This window comes from Triticum urartu, chromosome 7A (assembly GCF_056163025.1).
Source record: "Triticum urartu cultivar PI428250 chromosome 7A, HENAU_Tu73, whole genome shotgun sequence".
NCBI lineage: Eukaryota > Viridiplantae > Streptophyta > Magnoliopsida > Poales > Poaceae > Triticum > Triticum urartu.
In genome coordinates this window covers 61272250-61291711 of record NC_141879.1, presented here as the reverse complement: position 1 = coordinate 61291711, position 19462 = coordinate 61272250, and the positions used below count along the sequence as shown (strand labels likewise).

The following is a 19462-nucleotide window of genomic DNA, read 5'->3' as shown; positions in this document are numbered from 1 at the left end:
TTAGAATTGAGTTACACTGTCGCCGACACGGGCGCCCGAATGAATCTTCATGCGCCTTCTCAGTTCTAACAGCCTTTTGCGATGTTGGTTTGGTCGACAGTTGTTTTATAGCGAAATCGAAATCACTTGCTCGGGAAGTAGTGATGATAATGGCACTTGTGCCTTGCATCTCGGGCATGCCCGATCATCGGATTGTGATGATTTTCATCCCGTTATTTTGTTTTTAATGGACAATTCATTTCTTGCGTAACTTTTTTTTTGGAGGGACAACTCGTTTCTTCTACGTATTTGTTTAAGGGACAACACATTTTCTCTTAAAAAAGGGACAACTCATTTTATTTTTAATTAATAATGGAGGAGGAAGAAAACATAATCGAGTCAGATTGCAGACGCGCCCGTCGATTGATTGGGTCCAGCCACACCGCGGAGAGGTTTGGTTATTGTAGCCGAACTGGAACGCCTACCCGCTGAGCCGCACCGCGACCCGACCCGACCCGGACGGACGCTCCGGTCCGACTCCGACCCGTCTCGCTTCCTCTTTCTTTCTTGAGGCCAAAGCCGCAGACACACACACCGCCGCCGCCGCTCCGCATCTCGTTCGTTCGCTCGCCCGCCGCGGAAGCCGCTCTCGTCGATCTCCGCCGCCATGGACGCGTCCTCCCCGCTCATGGGCGGCCCCTCCTCCGCCGACGCGCCCACCGACGGCGAGCACCGGATGGGCACCACCATCGTCGGGGTCTGCTACGCCGGCGGCGTCGTCCTCGCCGCCGACTCCAGGACCAGCACCGGTACGCCCGCCCCTCCCCACCCCACCCCACCCCCACCCGCGCTCTGGTTCGTCTCCCCGTCGATGTATCGCCTAGGCTTCGGGTCGGAGATAGATAGATGCGCCCGCTCGTCGTACATCGCGGGGGGAAAAAACCGAGCTCCGGGGAGATGTACCCGCCGCTGTCTGCTGCGTTACCTGGGACGCCTCCTCCTGATCCAGTGCCTTGTTTTTGGCATTCTAGCCGCGAGATCAGGGGAGATCGCCCGTCTTGTGTTCGCAGTCGACCTGAGCAATCTACCTGCTGCTGTTAGAGGGCAGATGCGCCTTTTAGGTTTAGGAGCGCCGCCATCTAGCTCAGCAGGCGAGAGCTCCAGGTGCTGGCTATGTGTGAAGTTCCATGAGCAGCCTCGTTTTGTTGCCATAGTTAGTTATTACTAGCCATGCTGTGCGCGGCGGTACGCTTACAGCCGCACATTCTTGTTGATGGATTTCGGTTTCCTATGTGGTGCAAAAAGAACTATGTGTTAGTTTCCACCCCCCCTGATTAATTGATAACTGCTTGGATTGTGGAGGGTGGTGTTGAACGTGTATCAGTGTTTGGCTTACTTATTCCTCTCACGGATGAGCAGACTAGGAAGCAGCGGTCGGAATTGCTTCTAGCGTAGCAGGCTAAAGGCACTGGTCTTAGAAAAATAAGTGGGCATGCTAAAACAGAGAAAAACTGGAATAGGCTCTTGTGATCTGAGCAGAAGGAGCATGTAAAGCTGAACCAAAAAACAATGAACATCACGTTCATATGACATGGTGTATCAAAGGGAATAGAAAATTAATACAAAAACGTATTTTTCCTGTATTGTTTTGATTATATCAAAGTCATGGAAGATGTGCTTAGTGATGCTTACGACATACCCCGAAATTTGCATTCACTTCAAGGCAAGGGATATCACGTTCTATTTACCAGATTGCTACATAATAAAACTGCTATTTCTCTAAGAAAAATTAGTACAACCAGAAGCCGTTTTTCCATTGCCAGTAGAGCAAATGCAAGTAGAAGTGATAGAAGGACAGATAAGCAGTCGATGGTATCAAGGAAACCATACTATATTTCAATGGATAGACATGAAAATAATACTAATTTGTTACTCAAATCAACTGCTCGCACACTTGAAATCTCAGGGTATGTGTTACAACACAGCCATAGTACACAGAAAACAAAATCATGGAATCACTTTGAAATATATAAGTGAAACTTGATTCTAGCATTACATTACCAGTTTTGCAGCTCGCGTTTTGCCACTGATCTTTGTATAATTGTGCACCAAGATGAATGACCTGCATGATAATGCGTCACTAGTTCAATGTACAATTCCTAAAGGACATTAACATCTAACAGGAATTTCATTGCAACTCTATAAAAGGGCACTGAGTATACTAAAACCTTCAAGCATTTTGAAATGTTGAGTAATGGACAAGGAAATAGACAAGGCATGATTCGCCAATTTGAAAAGCAAGTGCTGCTGATTTATGTAGATAATCCAGAGTGATGTATCTGTCCTTCACCTTGATATCAATTAGCAGGAAAATAAAACAAATGCAGAATACTTGAAAATATTATCTTCATGTTGGACTTATTTTTCCTACAAACAGATACATGGTTTTGCAAAAGCTCATCTAGAAGATCAATAAAATTAAATGATTTATGCTAGTAGCATCTAGTCAAGTACATTATTCTGCTAAAAATATACTGAACCTGGGAATGACCGGTTTGTGCAATTGTCGGAATTATCAACAAATTGTTTGAATTTTTTTGAACAACTAAAATGACAACCCAAAGCAGCATCTGTGGTTAAGTATGACACACAAATTACCTGAAATTATACAATTTATTCAATTTTTCATACTTATGTTGTCAGATATATTGTGCATATACAACCACTAGAGTTTCCCAAAATGCTTAGTGGTCCAAAATATTTAAGAGAACTGCACAATCAAGGAGTACCAGCTAATCAAACATTAAGCAGTGGAGATACAATCCAAATACTACGTGCGAAGATTCTGTAAACCTTTTGTATCCATTGAAGCTTCAGGGATATGTAGTTGGCTATGTCGCATGTCAGTTGCTGGAAAAGGGCCAGAAGAACACCTTGGTCCAGAGAAATGGGGTTCAGTGCACACAACCCTCGCAAAATAACCTGGTCGAAAGGATATTAGAGTATCAGGTATCCACAGTTACACACATGCTAATTAAAACGCTGGACAACCTGATAAAAGTGTTTTTCCGTGTAACAGAAGCATGGGTGCATGAGATGGACTTACTATGAGATGCAAAACTCTGTGTATTTGTAGGCATCGTTTGGTTTTCTCAAGCGGCAAGAAGAAAATGGGGGAATACGCGAACAACTACACTTCAAGTTTTATGTGTGGAAAATACCTGAGAGCACAACCAAAACGCGCCCCGTCAAAATTTTCACTCAGATGTTACTCTGCTCAACTCCTTCACCGAGTCCAGTGAAACATCAACCTAAAACAGCAATTACAACCAGTAAACCAAATGCTTGATACTTCTATTATTCAGAAAACACATGAAAGATCTGTGTTAGGTGGAGGGTTAAGACTACATCTCATGTTTGAGTTGTACCGAAGGCCAAGGGTTTTAACAGTCTGACAGAGCACATAGGTAGAATCGAGAGGGTGGAAGAAATTAGTATTTAGTACCTCGGGGAGATTAGGCATTGGTCCATTGGTGAGCTGCAAAACACAGTATCACATATTGGGCAAGCCTGAAACCACATTAGCATAGCAAATCAGAACAGAAAACACGATTTTGGATGAGGATGGTTTGTACCTGCACATGTGCAAAGGGACACCATGCCTCCAGCCATGCCTTGTATCATTTTCAATTGTTAGTACCTTCTTACTGAGTTACTGGACGCCATGCCTCCCTAAGTGTTGCAAAGTCTTAATGCTTATGCTTGAATTGAATGAAGCAAGCATTGATTTGTTTTGCGCGCTGGATTATTACCTTAACGTAATATGTGTTGTTGCCTGGTCTTAATTCGCAGGAATGTATGTGGCAAACCGTGCTTCGGACAAGATTAGTCAGCTCACTGATAATGTTTATGTCTGCCGCTCTGGATCTGTAAGTGTTCATATTTTTGCTGAAGATTGGAGACACTCTCATGTTGTTTTCACGTGTTATTGGGACATTTAGATGTTTGGGTAGGCACCATTCAGTTAGTCCATTTCATAAGTTAATCTTGCTTTCACTTGATGATTCTCTAAAAATGAGTAGGTCATTTCTAACTGCTGTTGTTGATAATAAACAAAACAAACAAAAATCTAGCAAGACAAGATTCTGTGTTTTGCTTTTACATGCCGCCATTTTGTCGTTGCCTTATCATTGCTTGTCTTGTGGAAGAGTGGGACTCTTGAGTTATGACACCATCATTAGTTTCCATAGGTTGCTTTACTTTTTGGTAGTTAGATATCCCATTTTCTGCTTATAAGTTCTATGTCTCACATGTAACATGCTTCTCAATATCTTGCAGGCTGCGGATACACAAATTATCTCAGATTATGTACGCTATTTTCTCCACCAACACACGTAAGTGCTATGTGCAAACACAGTTTTTGCTTATAAATCAAAGCAGGATGGCACTGAATGAATTAAATGGAACTTAGATTTCAATTGTCAATATGATTGCAGCAGTCAGTTGAGTGTTTGATTGCAAGCTGATGTTAAATCTGTCCTCCTTGTACAGAATTCAGCTTGGGCAACCAGCTACCGTGAAAGTTGCATCTAACTTGGTTAGGTTGCTGGCCTATCAGAACAAGGTATGTCTTTTGTAGCCATCACAAGAATGCTCACCTTGATACACATCATGTCCTTTCTGATATTTGTTATCACCGCCAGAGCATGTTACAAGCTGGAATGATAGTTGGTGGATGGGATAAGTATGAGGGAGGCCAGATTTACTCAGTCCCTCTTGGTGGAACGATTCTGAGGCAACCATTCGCAATTGGAGGTAAGGTTCAACAATAGAACTGTAGAAGTGCATCATTCCTTGCCTATACTTGAATTGACATCCTTCAGTAGAGTACTCGTTTGCAACAAACCTTGTGCACTCTGTTAATCACACTTATCCTGGTTGACTGCAACCTGGCTCTGCTGAGTACTGAGAAACACTGAGCACACAGTTGTGCTAGTCCAGCTTTAGTGTAAGGCTGTACGCTATACCAGGTGCTGGTTCTTATACTTCTATGTTATCCCTGACCTTTTTCAGGATCTGGTTCCAGCTATCTGTATGGATTGATGGACCATGAATGGAAAGAGGGGATGACCCAGGAAGAAGCTGAGGTACGTCATTTAGTTTCTTCAGAAGAACTAGAGAGAATTCGCTGATCTTTTCTGCTAAAAACGGAGTAATGGGTTTAATGTGTGAGGCACAGTCCACTCTAAAGCTGTGTGATTCTCATTCTGCGTCTATCATTGTTTACTTGTTCGGACTCCTTATTTTTATTGTAGTTGGGGTATGAAATGGTGCTCTTATATTTCCTTAAAGTGGAATAAAGCTTTCTGATGTCAGTTTGGCGCATCTCCTAACATGTTTTTCTTATCCTCATCTTAACAGAAGTTTGTGGTGAAGGTGGTTTCCCTTGCTATTGCACGTGATGGTGCTAGTGGAGGGGTTGTTCGCACCGTTACTGTAAGTGTTCTTTTCGTACAAACTCCATGCTTAGTTTCTTTTGGTTCAGAAATACACAACATCATAGAAACTTGAACTTGCTGATTTGAATGGACTTATTATATTCTCTACAACATAAAGATGATACAACCTGGCATGGTGTCTCCTGTGATTGCTTTAGAAACCAAACCAGTCATCATCATAACTCAAAAGGAAGACCAATATTTGACTTGGTCTCGTGTGATGTGTTTCTTAAAAGAGATCGGTAAAAGTCTTAAAACCAAATTTCTGCTGACACTACAATTTGGGATAGGCCTGACACCAAAACTGTGCCTAGAAGATGTTTCTTATGTCCCGTCTTTTTTTGTTGAAAAATCTTGTCTGTTTTGCTTGGCCGTACTGATTTGAGACGATTGCTCAGATAAATGAGGAGGGCGTTAAGAGGAGCTTCCATCCTGGTGACAAGCTGCCACTGTGGCATGAGGAGATGGAGCCCCAGAACTCGCTCCTCGACATTCTCGCGGCCGGGAGCTCTGATGCCATGGTCCAGTGAGTTTGCTGAATGTTGACTTGTACCTGATGATGACTTGTTCTAGATTTGAGCCGAATGTTGTTAAGATATTGTGCCGAATTGTTCCACACTAGCTTATTTTCCTCCTTGTTATTACGAATTAATACTAGTACATTCCTTGTTCGATGGATCCGTGTCCTCCCGTGCAACTCTGCTCCCTCGGAGTACCGCGTCGACTGCTGACATTTTTGGAAAAGAAAACACCCGTGAAACCTGATGCAACGTCGACGATCAATGCTGAGATGTGAAGCGTGACTCAAACAGAATGATTGAAATGCCAATGGTTCAATCTGGTTTGTCGGTCGCATTTTGGTTATGCGAGCCTGGCTATGATACCACAGAGAGCAGCATGGCATGGGCATGTCTTAGTTTGGAAACTCCCAGGTTTTGGATTTATCAGAACGATCCTGGCAGCGCAAAATTTGCACGTCTCTTTGGTTTGTGACGGCAATTATTTAGTTTTCACGAGTCAGCGATGCAGGTACAGATACGAGAAATCAAACTTGTGGTCTTGTGGATACCTATTGCAGCATCGACGCGACTTATCATCAACATGTAGTATAAAATAGTGTCTGGACACTTGACCAAATTAACATATAGTCGCCCTATCACAACTCTGGTTAGTGAAACCGGACTGTGTCATACTTTGCAGACAGAGTCGGCAATGCGCAAGTGGTGATGAACAAGCCATGGTCCGAAAAGTGTTTCTTAAAGTGTCTGCCTTTGATCTTTTGAAAAAAAGAAGTAGATGCACTGAATGAATATCATTGATAGGTTCACATTGACGTCAAATTTGTCATTTTCGCATCTCGTGCAATGTTTCGAATTTTGATATGAAATTTTGTCAAAACATCGAATGATGTCGTGTCAATGAACTAATTTCTTTCCAAAACTTTTCAAACATTTTTTTAATGTACAACCAGGGTACGGTGCACCGGTAGCACCAATTGCCCTGGCGCACCCTGCACAACCGTTAATTCGATCCTTAGAGCAACTCTAGCATCTGCTACATAACTTGGATCACAATATTTTGTTATGGAGTCGATTGTCAAAACATATGAAGGTCGACTTGGGTGCATGTAAAGCCAGATTCATCACATTTCAACCTCCAAATTTTTCTCACCTGATGGGCCCCAAACATTGGTGCGACATCTTTTCCCCTCCATCTCTCCTCTCGCAACCGCATGTCTGCACCTCCCTCTCCAAATTGGCATGGCGGCTAGTCCTAAATCGAGCCAGACGGCATCCTATGGCTACATCCAAATTGAGCTAGTCTTCCCGCTGCGGCACCAACATCCAACCTTGCCGCTCCCCGGCCTCTGTCGCCCCCACAGACAACACGATTCCTTTTTTTCTCGGGTATGGTATGAATTGCACTAATTTAGTTTAGAATTATATTAAGCATTAGGTGGGATATCCAATCATCCCACTAATTGGGCCGTCTAAGAATGAATGGAAACTGATGATATGTGTTAATTGTGTGTCGATCACTCGGCGTTTTGTGTTGTGATGAGTGCAACAGTTTATTTATTTATTTACTTAATTTAAATGGAGTAGCAGATGGCAAGGAGACAAAAAGATGCACAATCTCCATGTGTTTGTGGTTAAACAAAGCGTGCTTCTCACCCGGTTCAGATGGCTGGCAGGAAACTGCTCATGAAAAATGAGGTTTTTGGCCGGACGACGAGGTCGGAGGCGGAGTTTAAGGCGGCAGCGGCGCGGGAGGCAGGAGCGAAAGCGGGCGGAAGTTGGTTCACTCGTAAAGAAAAGGAGATCTGGCAAAAACAGGGTCTTTCATAGATATGACGAAAATGGACCAGGGTTTGCAGGATCGCATAAGAAAAATATCAAAGTCAGACGATTATACAGAATCTGTTCTGGCCGGTAAAACCGCCTCCGTCTCATAAACCAGCAACGGCCGGTTATTTTGCGGGATGGCCCGGTTCGCGGGATCCGCCGGGATATCGTCGTCCCTGTACGCCATCCCCTCCCAAAACCCTATACCATTCCCTGGTCTGACATGGGTGTTTCTTAGAAATGGCGAGGAAGGTGGACCTGCGGGGAGCCAAGGACGCGAAAGGGGACACCGTGCTCCACTTCGCCGCGTGCAAGGGCAGCCTGGAGATCTGCAAGTTCCTGGGGGAGGAGTCCGGGCTCGATGTCGATTCGGCGTCGAAAACAGGTGCGCCTGGCGCACACACCTGCTTGAAATTCAGCCCTCACGCATCCTTGTCAGGGGAAAGTTTGGTCTGTTTTACTACGAGATGCTCTGTTCCCCTTGTAAGGCGAGACACCGATGGTCTACGCCGCGCTCGCGGGGAAAGTCCAAGTTATGAGGTACCTCCTCGACCGCGGCGCCGACCCGGCCGTCCGTGAGGACAACGGCTCGACGCCGCTGCACTATGCGGCAGAGGAAGGTGCGTCGTGTTTCTTCCTATCTGTTTCCCTGGAACTGAAGGAATGGCATCACTTGAATAAAGATACTGTCTGTGTGTACTCTGTAGTATAGAGGCTCTAGTTCTGATCTATTTGGGTTTGCGCTATGTTTGTTGTGTCTCCAGGGCACTGCGAGGCTGTGAGGCTGTTGCTGTCCAAAGGAGTCCCCGTGGATCCTGTTGATCACCGGGGCGCGCCGTTACACTTGGCGGTTGCAAAGGACCGTGTCGAGGTTGTGAAGGTTCTGCTGGAGCATGGTGCTGATGTAAGTCTGTCTATTCCATTCTCAGCTAGTTGAATGAATATTACAAATTTCTCGCAAAAATGGAAGGCAAATGCGATAAGCTGTGTCTGTTTGACGATGTAATGGTTTATTCTTGGAGGTGCGCCTGCAGGCTTATATTATTTGTGATCAAAGTAACGCTTCTCAAAATTGTGATTCATTTCCCTTTTCAGCTAAACAAATTGGTCAATCTTATCCTTACACCACTCCTGATGGCTGTCATTAGGAACTCCTTGAAATGCATGAAGCTACTGATTGAGGTCCAGTAATTTACTGACTTGATCTTTTTGTTATGTTTGACTATGTCATGATTTTTATTCTTTTATGGTAACTAGCTGGTGTCCTGAGTTTGCAGAGTAACTTGTTTTTTCTGGCTAAACGTGTCATGAGTACTTCTACAAGCACCGCATCTAAAGCTATTTTACTTTTATCCATAGGCGGGTGCTGATCTGAATGCTCGTGGTAACTCTGGACCAACTCCTTTAACACAAGCAGTTGATGACGGTTCCACCGACTTTGTCAAGTTGCTCCTAGAGGCTGGAGCCGACCCTAACATTCCTAGCGAGGTAAGTATACCTCTGTCTTAATCTCTCTGTTAACTATCTTTTATGCTTTGAGATTTGCAATCTTGGCCCATTTCTTCTGATATACAAGTGCATTGTAAAGATTGTTCATGTTCAACTGAATGCTATGCAGTAGGTTTGTATTCGAGTGCATCAGTTTGGGTTTGCTCCAGAATTTACACTGCGCTGACTTAGGAAGACATCCCAATATTGCAGTTCTAGTGCTAAGTAGTACAACAGCTCTTATATATCTCATCTCAGAATCATGATACTAGAAGGTCACCAGAATTCAGTATCATTTTTAGTGTCCATCTCAGTACGAGAGGCAGTACCGTGTCTAGTTTTCTTTTTGTAAAGGAGGATAAGCCCTTGCTTCTGCGTCGATTGATGCATGCAGCCACTTTTAAAATGGGCAACGATTTGAAATTTTCTACCTTTAAGAGGGAGTACTGTGTCTAGCTTTCCTTCGAATTGTGTTTCATTCATCTTACAGTGTTTAAAACTGTTGCTGCCAGTGGGATGAATTCAGGAATATCTCATTTTCTCACAAAGCTTTTTTTTAATCTTATCTCTCATTTACTATCTTGGATGCTTTTCAATTTGCAATCTTGGCCCCTTTCTCCTTGCATCTTACACAGGCTGGAATCTAACTAAGATCTCCTGAGATAACACATTACGTTGTATGTATGTTTTATGTTCAACTAAATTATGTATAGTAGGTTTGTATTCAAGTACATCTGTTTGGGTTTGATTCAGAGTTCAGACTGCACTGACTTAGGAAGACACCCCAAGATTGCAGCTCTAGTGCTAAGTGGTACAATAGGTCTTGCATGTCTCATCTCAGCATCATGAAACTAGTTGGTCACTGTAATTCCGTATTATTTTTGAGATAGGATTTTCAGCACCCGGGTGCCCCTACACCCTCTATGAACAGTAAATCCAAAACAAATTCAAATAAAATAAAAAAAATCTGAAACTTTGGGACATCGAACATCATGAAACTTTTGATGATCTTGCAAAGTTTTAGCTAAAAATAACATTCGAAGAGCACTCAAATAAAAAAAAATAATTGTTCAAAGTTTATGTACATTTTTGAGCAGTGATTTTGCTTTTTTTTGTGAGGGCTCCACGAAGGTTATTTGTTGCTGAAACTTTGCAGGAACATCAAACCTTTGATAATCTTTGATCCCTGAAAGTTTCAAATTTGTTTGAATTTTTTTCAATTTTATATGAATTTACTGTTAGACATTTCTTATAAATTATTTTCTGTTCATTTACCAGTGTCTAAATCTGTTACAGTCAGTGCGATGAATTCAGAATGTCTCATTTTTTCATGCAAATTTTTTTGTCGAAAGAAAATCTAATGGCATTGATGGCTTTGTCATTTCCGTACTGGACTATATGGAATCTTATGTTGTTTTGTATGATATAGCATGGTGCAATTCCAGTCGAGCAAGCAGCAGTTCATGGCCGACGTGACCTTGTTGAAGTTCTATTTCCTAGGACAAAACCAATTCCATCTCTGCTTGATTGGAGCGTTGATGGGATAATTAGAACCGTGAAGTCTCCGCTTATCAATCATCTTCAGGCATGTACATAATTTTTTTATCACTTCATTTCAGGTTATACTCATGAAGCTCAATGCCTGTTTGCTTCGTATTATCTACCTAGAACACAATAATTCGTTGTGCTCTTGTAGATAGCTTATGCTGCGTTCGCCTTAACAAATGCAAAAGTTCAACATGCAGTACGCATACTCATGTACTCTGTTTACATGCATGGATCTCGCCGGTCCTTCAATTGTTTTCACTTCGATGTCCTTAGAAGAAATAGGGCAAGCCTTATGCATGATAACTTCTGTGAAACTGTAGTCACCCTATTCTATCTGCAAGCCTGTACATTCTTCATAAATTCATAGACGTGCACTCTTTATGTATTATGATGGGATATGTTATTCTTACACCTAAATAGAGTTTGTATTCAAATTTGAGTTGATGTTTTATTCGCTAGGAAAGTTTCTGACAGATTTCAATCATGATGGTTATATACTTGTATGGGTACTGCCCACATCCAAGTTTGCAAAGCTAATGAGATTATGGTTGAAGGAATTTGGACCAAGCAGCATTATTTTAATTTTCGAACTTTAAATTGTTACTGTGCTGTCCAACTGTCGTTCGGTATGTCTGTAACTGAACATGCTATTGTGTTCAGGCCTCAGTTTCTGTGGAAGAAAAAATTGCTTTTTGGAAGTCACAAGGAAAGGAAGCATTTGCAAAGGAGGACTACCTTACAGCGATGACCTTCTATGGCAAGGTAAGTGCATGAGCTTATCTAGTACTTGTTTAGAACAATCACCAAGATTGCACAACAAATAGTTCCAGAATATCAGGCTCAAGATTGAAAATGTGGTGTTTTAGTTTTCTCTGTAGCTGTACAGCTTGCCTGATGGTTTGTGATGAACTCAAAACCTGTAGAGCCATTTCTGCCTGACACCCGATGATGAAATAGCGGCGCTTGGAGTGTTTTTCTCTCGTACAATGACACTACGAGTGTAGCACTTCATCTTGAGATGCTCTTTCTTTTCTTAGGTCAGACAACAACTTATATCCGTGGTTTTGTTACTTCGGGTCAGACACTAATGATGCAGAGGACGGGGACTAAGCGTCTGTTTTGAGAAAAATGAAAATAAAATAAACTGATGAAAAGGCAACGATATGCTCCATAGAGTCTGTTAGTAGATCCATTCACAAGCCTGTTGAGCTAAACTGATTGCATACTTGCTCATTGTAAACGCAGGTACTTGACACAGACCCATCTGATGCCACCATGTATGCCAACCAGAGCCTCTGCTGGCTGCGTATGAGACATGGGAAGCTAGCTCTGGAAGACGCGCTCAAGTGCAGGATGATGCGGCCCCGTTGGTCCAAGGCCTGGTATCGTGAAGGCGCAGCCCTTAGCTTCATGAAGGTACAGGCTGTCATCATTCAAACCAAATCAAACCAAACTTTGTTGACTAGAGTCCAGACCAAACCAAACTCTACGAGTTTTTCACCCAAACCTATCCAAACCTTCTCCTATTTTTGGATTAAATCCACAGATTCAAACCATAGACAAATCCATATGTACATGCGTATCTAACGGACTCTGATACTCTAGTAAGAATCCTCTACTGGAATCAGCGAGCGCAAAACCGGGGAGGCAGAAGTGAAGCGTCGCCTAGCAGACCTTGTGCAGTTGCTTGTCTCGTCGCAGTCGCGCATCTGCGGCATCGACGTCCCATCGTTCCAATGCGGTGCCATCAGGACCTCATCTCCTGGAGCTCCAGGATGGACGCCGCTGTCGTCGCACTTGCCGAGACGCCGAGGGCTTCGACCGCCGGGGACGCGCTCGCGGCAGCCTCTGTTTCTGCCCGGCGCGAACACTGGGACGAAAGTGAACCGCCTGTGCCTCCGTGCCACTTGGTGACCGCGCCGCCGGCTGTGTCACCCCACCTTCCGGTGTTGTCTAATGGTCGCGCGTGCAGGGTCGTGATGGAGGACTGTTCCTGTCGCTCCCGGAGCACCTCCTCGCCGACTGTCATTTCTTATCCTCCTTTCTCCATGGTCGAGCAACCATAGCATGCGATTGCCGCATGTCTGTAGTCAGGGCTCTGTTTTTCTTCTCCTAATTGATTACTTGTACGCATTCTTGGCTTCTTGCCGTGGATGGGGTTGTGGCTGATCGGCTGCCATCATTCTGTCACCGTATCCTGTGCAGGCTTCTTCTCAACGCAGAGGTTGTGACGATGCGCCGTCCAGGACTGTGGTCGTGTGGATGACCGCCATGAGTCAAAGCGCTGGTCTCGTACAGTTTGGTCGCTGGATTTGGGTTTTGACCGTGGGTTGAAACAGTCTGAAACCAATTTGTTTGTGTCCAGACCGAACCAAACTAATCCAATAATACGCAAAACCCAGACCACACCAGATTACGCTAGGGGCTCAGCCCATTCAATCCAATCGAAAGACAGTTTTGTAGGAAAACCGAACTGAAACTAAGGTTCCAATCCAAACTATTCCCAGGTTTAGGTACAGCTGCTTCTATCCTCGCAGTCGAACTCATCTGTATATACCTCTGGTGGTACTGATATTGTCTCACCGTGCGCAGAACTACGAGGGCGCCGCTGACGCGTTCCGGGAGGCGCTGCAGCTCGACCCTAAGAATGAAGAGATTAAGGAAGCGCTGAGGTAACGATGACATTGCTTGCCTTGGGTTATTATCACCATGATCGATTGAATCCATCATCTGTGGTTGGAGATGTAGTTTCGATGCCTTTCGAAAGTTTTGATCTCTGACTTGCTTGCAGGAAGGCCGAGAAGGCTATGGAGTAGCCGCAGCGCGTGTAAGATATGCAACTGCCGGTACAGGGTCGCTTCCGAGGGAAGGAAGATCGAAGAACTCCCTGCCCTGGTTCTTCTCACATCTCTGCAACTACCCCGCTGTGTATCCCTGCGCCGGAATTACCGGGTGCTACGTACCCTACTAACAGTAATAGCTACCGTTGCTCGTGGATGTGTTGCGCTGACGAGGCAGCCGGTTTCAAACTCTGCTCGATCAGAGGCCCTGATTTCGTCGGCAGTTGCAGGGGTGAGACCTCGTTCTTTGTGACAGCATTATCTTAGGTGGGTGATGTGTTGTGTTGTACATGTGGCTTAATAGATAGACTGATGCCATGCTATGTGACGGGCGCTTGAACATTTCTCTGCATTTTGTGACAATGATGGTGACCAAGGTTGTCAGAATCGCGATTTTGAATCAGATCGGACCTCCGATGGTAGGATCGCAAATCGTAGAATCTTCACTACTAGGATCGTAAAAACGTAGATTCTATGAACTAAAATCGTAGAATCAGATTGGTTTCTTTGAATCGTAAAGTCGTAGAATCGTATAATAAAATTGCGATTCTAACAACCTTGATGGTGACCGGCCAGGTGAAAAACCCATAGCTAGTGCTAACAGGCGCTGCATTCTGTTATTTTTTCGCCCCAATGAAATGTAGAGGTTGGTGATAGTCGGACGGCGGTAAATAGGAAGTTAGAGTTATGGAGACAAACCTTGGAATCGAAAGGGTTTAGGCTTAGTAGAACTAAAACCGAGTACATGCTGTGCGGTTTCAGTACTACTAGGTGTGAGGAGGAGGAAGTTAGCCTTGATGGCCAGGTGGTACCTTAGAAGGACACCTTTCGATATTTGCTGCAGGAGGATGGGGGTATTGATGAAGATGTGAACCATCGAATCAAAGCCGGATGGATGAAGTGTCGCCAAGCTTCTGGCATCCTCTGTGACAAGAGAGTGCCATAAAAGCTAAAAAAGGCAAGTTCTATAGGATGACGGTTCGACCTGCAATGTTGTATGGCGCTGAGTGTTGGCCAACTAAAAGGTGACATGTTCAACAGTTAGGTGTGGCGGAGATGCGTATGTTGAGATGGATGTGTGACCACATGAGGAAGGATCGAGTCCGGAATGATGATATACGAGATAGAGTTGGGGTAGCACCAATTGAAGAGAAGCTTGTCTAACATCGTCTGAGATGGTTTGGGCATATTCAGCGCAGGCCTCCAGAAGCTCCAGTGTATAGCGAGCGGCTAAAACGTGCGGAGAATGTTAAGAGAGGGCGGGGTAGATCGAATTTAACATAGGAAGAGTCTGTTAAGAGAGACCTGAAGAATTGGAGTATTATCAAAGAGCTAGCTATGGATGTATTGAAGCTTGCAATTCACGTGCCAAGTCATGAGTTGATTGAGAGATTTTATGGGTTTCACATCTAGCATATCTCAACTTGTTTGGGCTACATAGATAATTTCCAGATAGCAATGATTTCGTTAAAAACCTTACTAATACGAGGAGCCTCGGTGATTCACAGGATTCTTAAAACATAGGAATAGAAAAAATGCGGAATTGCAATGTCATGCCCACTTCAATTTTACAGGATTTCATAGACACCAAAGTTGTTTGATTCCATCATAGGAAAAGCAAAGAATTTTTAAAAAAGAGACATGAGTAGATGTTACATTTTCTATGAAATTTAGTGCGAAGGATTGCTTAGAAAAAAATTCTATGGGATTTAATCCTACAAATCAAACAACCCCAATGCCGTAGTTATTCTTTGGTTATTAAGGACAGTAAAACCGCACCTAGTCCCTGCCCTCTCACGGATTAGACGTTCCTGGCCGTTTGATTCTGTTTGGTGGACATTCCTGGCTGTTTGATCTTCACTTGATGATGTGTTTAGCGTTAAATGGGCCACACATGTGTTTAGCTTTTTTGGACATCTGTGATTAATTGGGCCTCCTGCGACAGCCCATGTAAGCGAGCGAGGTCCAATGTAACGGGGGACGCGGAGAGAGGAGGTGCGCGAGGGGATCCATCGCCACCGGGCCAGCCGACGGGCGTGATGGGAGCCGAGGAGCGACAGTTGAGGCGCGCGAGGGGATCATCCAGCGCCACGCGATCTAGCCGAGGCGAGCGACGGGATCCACCAGCGCGCGGGTGAATCGTGTGCACCGGCCGATCCAGCCGAGGCGACCGATCCTACTGCGAAGAAAGGAAGCGCGCGACGGGATCTAGCGCCGCGGGCGATTATGGCCAGCGCCTCATCTTCTGGAAACTGCTCGCAATCATATCTCAGTTTCTCAGCGCGCATTCATGGGATTCATGCGCCAATCCTTTCCGCTGCCGAGCAGGTACGTGTATATATTGCTTCCTCCTCTGGTACTCTTTGCTCACCCTCTCTATTCCGGCAGCACAACATCTTAGAACATAATGCTTGGCGAGGAGAACGGAGACACAAAAGGCTGCTGCTCCGATGCTTGCTGGCATGGCGCGCAAGCGCGGCATGGGCCGTCCGAGTATGCCTACGGCGCCTTCAAGTGTGTCACCGATGAGGTGGACCTGTCTCTCAGGCTATGACTAATCTGCTAATTCGTTACTCCCAACTATACTTGATTGCTAGCAGTTCCTTGTGGTATTCCAAAGTCTAATTTGCCGTTCATGTTAAATGAATTGTTTGTTTCAAGCTCTTGATGCATGTTTCTGTATCATTCATGCCATGGTATTATTTTGCTGTATGCGGTGCAGTTTACTTTTGTGTTTCGTACGTGAAGACGTGAGGCGACGGTAATGCCACGATGACACAACTAGACGGGTACATGTTGTCTCCCCCTGAATGTGTTCCTTGATATTTTATAATGATGCTTCAGCTCCATGTAGGAATAGGTTAACAATGTTCCTTCATTTTAAATAATTCAGACAAGTCAATATATATACTCTTCGTGAACTCATTTATGCAAGAGGAACTCATAATGTACTCCCTAATGTACAGTTGATAGGAAAAATCATGCCCTGTACTCGATGTTGTTATTCCATGGTGGCATGCAGGATGCAGCCACTGTAGCTTTACCCTAGCCTGCCCCGATGTGGCTCAAATCATGTACTTGCTCTATTAGCTAGGCTCTTGGGAGGTGATGATCTCATTGAATATCATCGTTGCCTGGGTATATTGCAGGCAGCTGTGGATACATGCCGACTTGTACGCTGCATTGTAGCCTTCAAGTGGGAGTAATGTGTGTGGCTCTTAGTAATGCATGGGCGGGTGGTATGGATTATCCTACTTGTCATTTCTGATCCTAGCAGTGTACTTATTGAGGATATGTCGGTTCACCTGAGTCAGGGGCAAGGAGCATGAGAGTATATGGAGTTGAATATGATACCAAATAACAGAGGATGTAATGATGATTCTTTGCCCTAGAACTGGCCCTTGGGTCGCTACGAATTTGTTTTGAGATTTGGACTTTTGATAATACTGTGTTTTAAAATGAATACTATTTATTTAGAGTTTTCATTGTCAGTATAGATCTTTTTTCGTAGATTTCAAATCGTTTCATAGTAAGAATCCTGAAATTGCTTTGTATAGTGATGAAAGTGTGGTTGTTTTGAGAATAACTGCCATGTTATCGGCAATTTGAAATTAATGATTGCCAACTCTTAATTGGTGTGGCTTTATTTTAAAAAGATCTCAATTTGAAATAGTAATATTTGTTCAGGGGTTACTATCTTTGTCTATACCTTCTCTTGATAAACCGCAAGTCAGCTGTACTCTTATCCTGCACATAGTAAAATTCTTCCGATGTGCTTTCTTATGTTGAGAAGCTACACTAAACCCAATCTACATGTACATCTGTAGTCTGAAATACTCAATATGTGTTAGGTTATTATATAATCCAGATTTAGTTTCTGTGACAGAGATTGCTGTAGTATACAATAGGGAATCACTCTCTTTTTATGTATCTACAGTATTTTGGCACTACTAGCTATTCATTGCTCTATTTTTTTTTAAGTGCTCAAAATTTCCTGTCAACTGTACTGTAGGAGATTCGCAAGGCAGATGCATCCCTTGAGCTATTCGGCATGAGCTCTATTCTCATAATATAAAGATTTTTTTTCTTTGATAAGTTCTTGGTACTTTTATGAGTAATAACTCCTGGTTTTGCTTTTTGTTTTTTCCAGTGCTATCAGCAGTTCAAAATTAGTTGAACAAATCAAAATGAATTAGCTAAAAGCACAGGGAACAGAGTTTATATGCATGGTTGTTGAACCACGATAGGCGGCATACGTCGATCATCATTGCTTTTAGTAATAAACCAACTAGGCAATAAAGCAGATATGCAAGCATTCTTTAATTTCTTCCTTTGTAAATTTGTGCCCTGATTGTACATAGTATAATTTTCTGTTCCAGATTTAATGTATCACATCAATCCCTGACTAATGTTGAATATTACTTGTCCTTTTATGCAATTGTTTGTAGTTTGCATCTTTTACTCCCCTAATATGATAATTTAAAGAAGTAATAATACTAATCACTCTGCGTAAATGTGGGTTTTTTTGTTTATAAAACAAAAAATAAGTTTATATAAATTTAACTTATATGTTTTGTGGATCGACATATTTAGGCAAATTTCTATTACTCTATTACCAAAATGGACGGGCGCAGCAACGCGCGCCATCAATGATCTAGTTTATCTGATAGTAGTGCTGTAGCTAGAGCTAGTAAATTAGGTGTTTCGTTGGGGAAGTCACCTACTGAGATAACTCTTTCTGTTAAAAATCTTAAAAATGTAAAGAGGATAGTGCTCTCTTTTTGTTGAAGAATAATTTATCTAAATATGACGAAGATCCACAAAATCTATTCATACCCAAGGTTTCAGATCTTTGTGAGGATCTAACTGAAGAAGAAAAATATAGGATTGGCTGATCATACGGATTTTCAAAATATGTTTGCGTTTCTGAAATTTTTGTTCGAAATTCCAAAAAATGTTCTCGATCCTGAAATTTGTTCACAAATTCGATTTTTTTCTTGTTTTTAAAGACTGTTCGCAATTTTCAGAAAAGTTGAAAAACTTCAGAAATTATTCGCTTCTTAGAAAAAATGTTTATAAAAAGCATAGTTTTTCCAAAAAATGAATGTTTTATGATCGCAAACACATTTCAAATTTTGCGAATGGAAAATTCAAATATTTTCTACAAACATGATTTTTTTTTGAAAATCACAAACAATTTTTGTTTGTATTTTTCAGGAAGGTTCGAAAACTTCAGAAAGTCTTCGTTTCTTTGAAAAAATGTTCGGGATTTCAAATATTTTTCATGTTTATAAAAAATAGTTTTTTTCTTCAAAAAATGAATGTTTATGAGAGAACTTTCAAATTTTGTGAATGGAATAAAAAAGTCAACATTTTCTACAAAATGTGAAAGTTTTTTTGAAAATCATGAACAATTTTCTGAATATATGAAAAATATTTCTTTGCATACGTTCCTTACATTGTCTAGATGAAAATAAATTAAGCACGAAGAAAATTTATAAGGTGGCTCCGCTGTTGGGTAGAGTGGGACAAAACCAGAAAAAAAATAGTAGGTCATGTGGTGAGATGGGCGATCCATCTTCTCCTTCTATACGTATGGATGGTACCGGCTGGGCTGACTTTTGTTTCTATTCGATGTGAAGGTTCGTTTATATTGATTTCCATCAATTTGTATAGTAATCACTAACATTTGTAGAAGGATGAATCCACTGCCACATATACATGATTCCATCAAACCTGTTTTCTATCTTCGTCCTTGACCGAC

At 42.8% G+C, this 19462-nt stretch overlaps 2 protein-coding genes across 2 annotated transcripts; both read left to right on the top strand.

The window, feature by feature from the left end:
* The first annotated feature begins 499 nt into the window (after nt 1-499).
* Nucleotides 500-6151, top strand: LOC125547185 (proteasome subunit beta type-6-like). The gene is made up of 8 exons (XM_087531934.1): nt 500-788; nt 3832-3908; nt 4318-4373; nt 4531-4603; nt 4683-4794; nt 5053-5126; nt 5401-5475; nt 5876-6151. The coding sequence occupies exons 1-8, from the start codon at nt 647-649 to the stop codon at nt 6005-6007; spliced, it is 741 nt and encodes a 246-aa protein (XP_087388060.1). The 5' UTR covers nt 500-646; the 3' UTR covers nt 6008-6151.
* A 1523-nt stretch (nt 6152-7674) lies between these two features.
* On the top strand, nt 7675-14063 carry LOC147957787 (uncharacterized). The gene is made up of 10 exons (XM_087531935.1): nt 7675-8207; nt 8311-8442; nt 8587-8726; nt 8918-9004; nt 9182-9310; nt 10740-10895; nt 11519-11620; nt 12104-12274; nt 13451-13530; nt 13650-14063. The coding sequence occupies exons 1-10, from the start codon at nt 8063-8065 to the stop codon at nt 13672-13674; spliced, it is 1167 nt and encodes a 388-aa protein (XP_087388061.1). The 5' UTR covers nt 7675-8062; the 3' UTR covers nt 13675-14063.
* Nucleotides 14064-19462: the final 5399 nt, after the last annotated feature.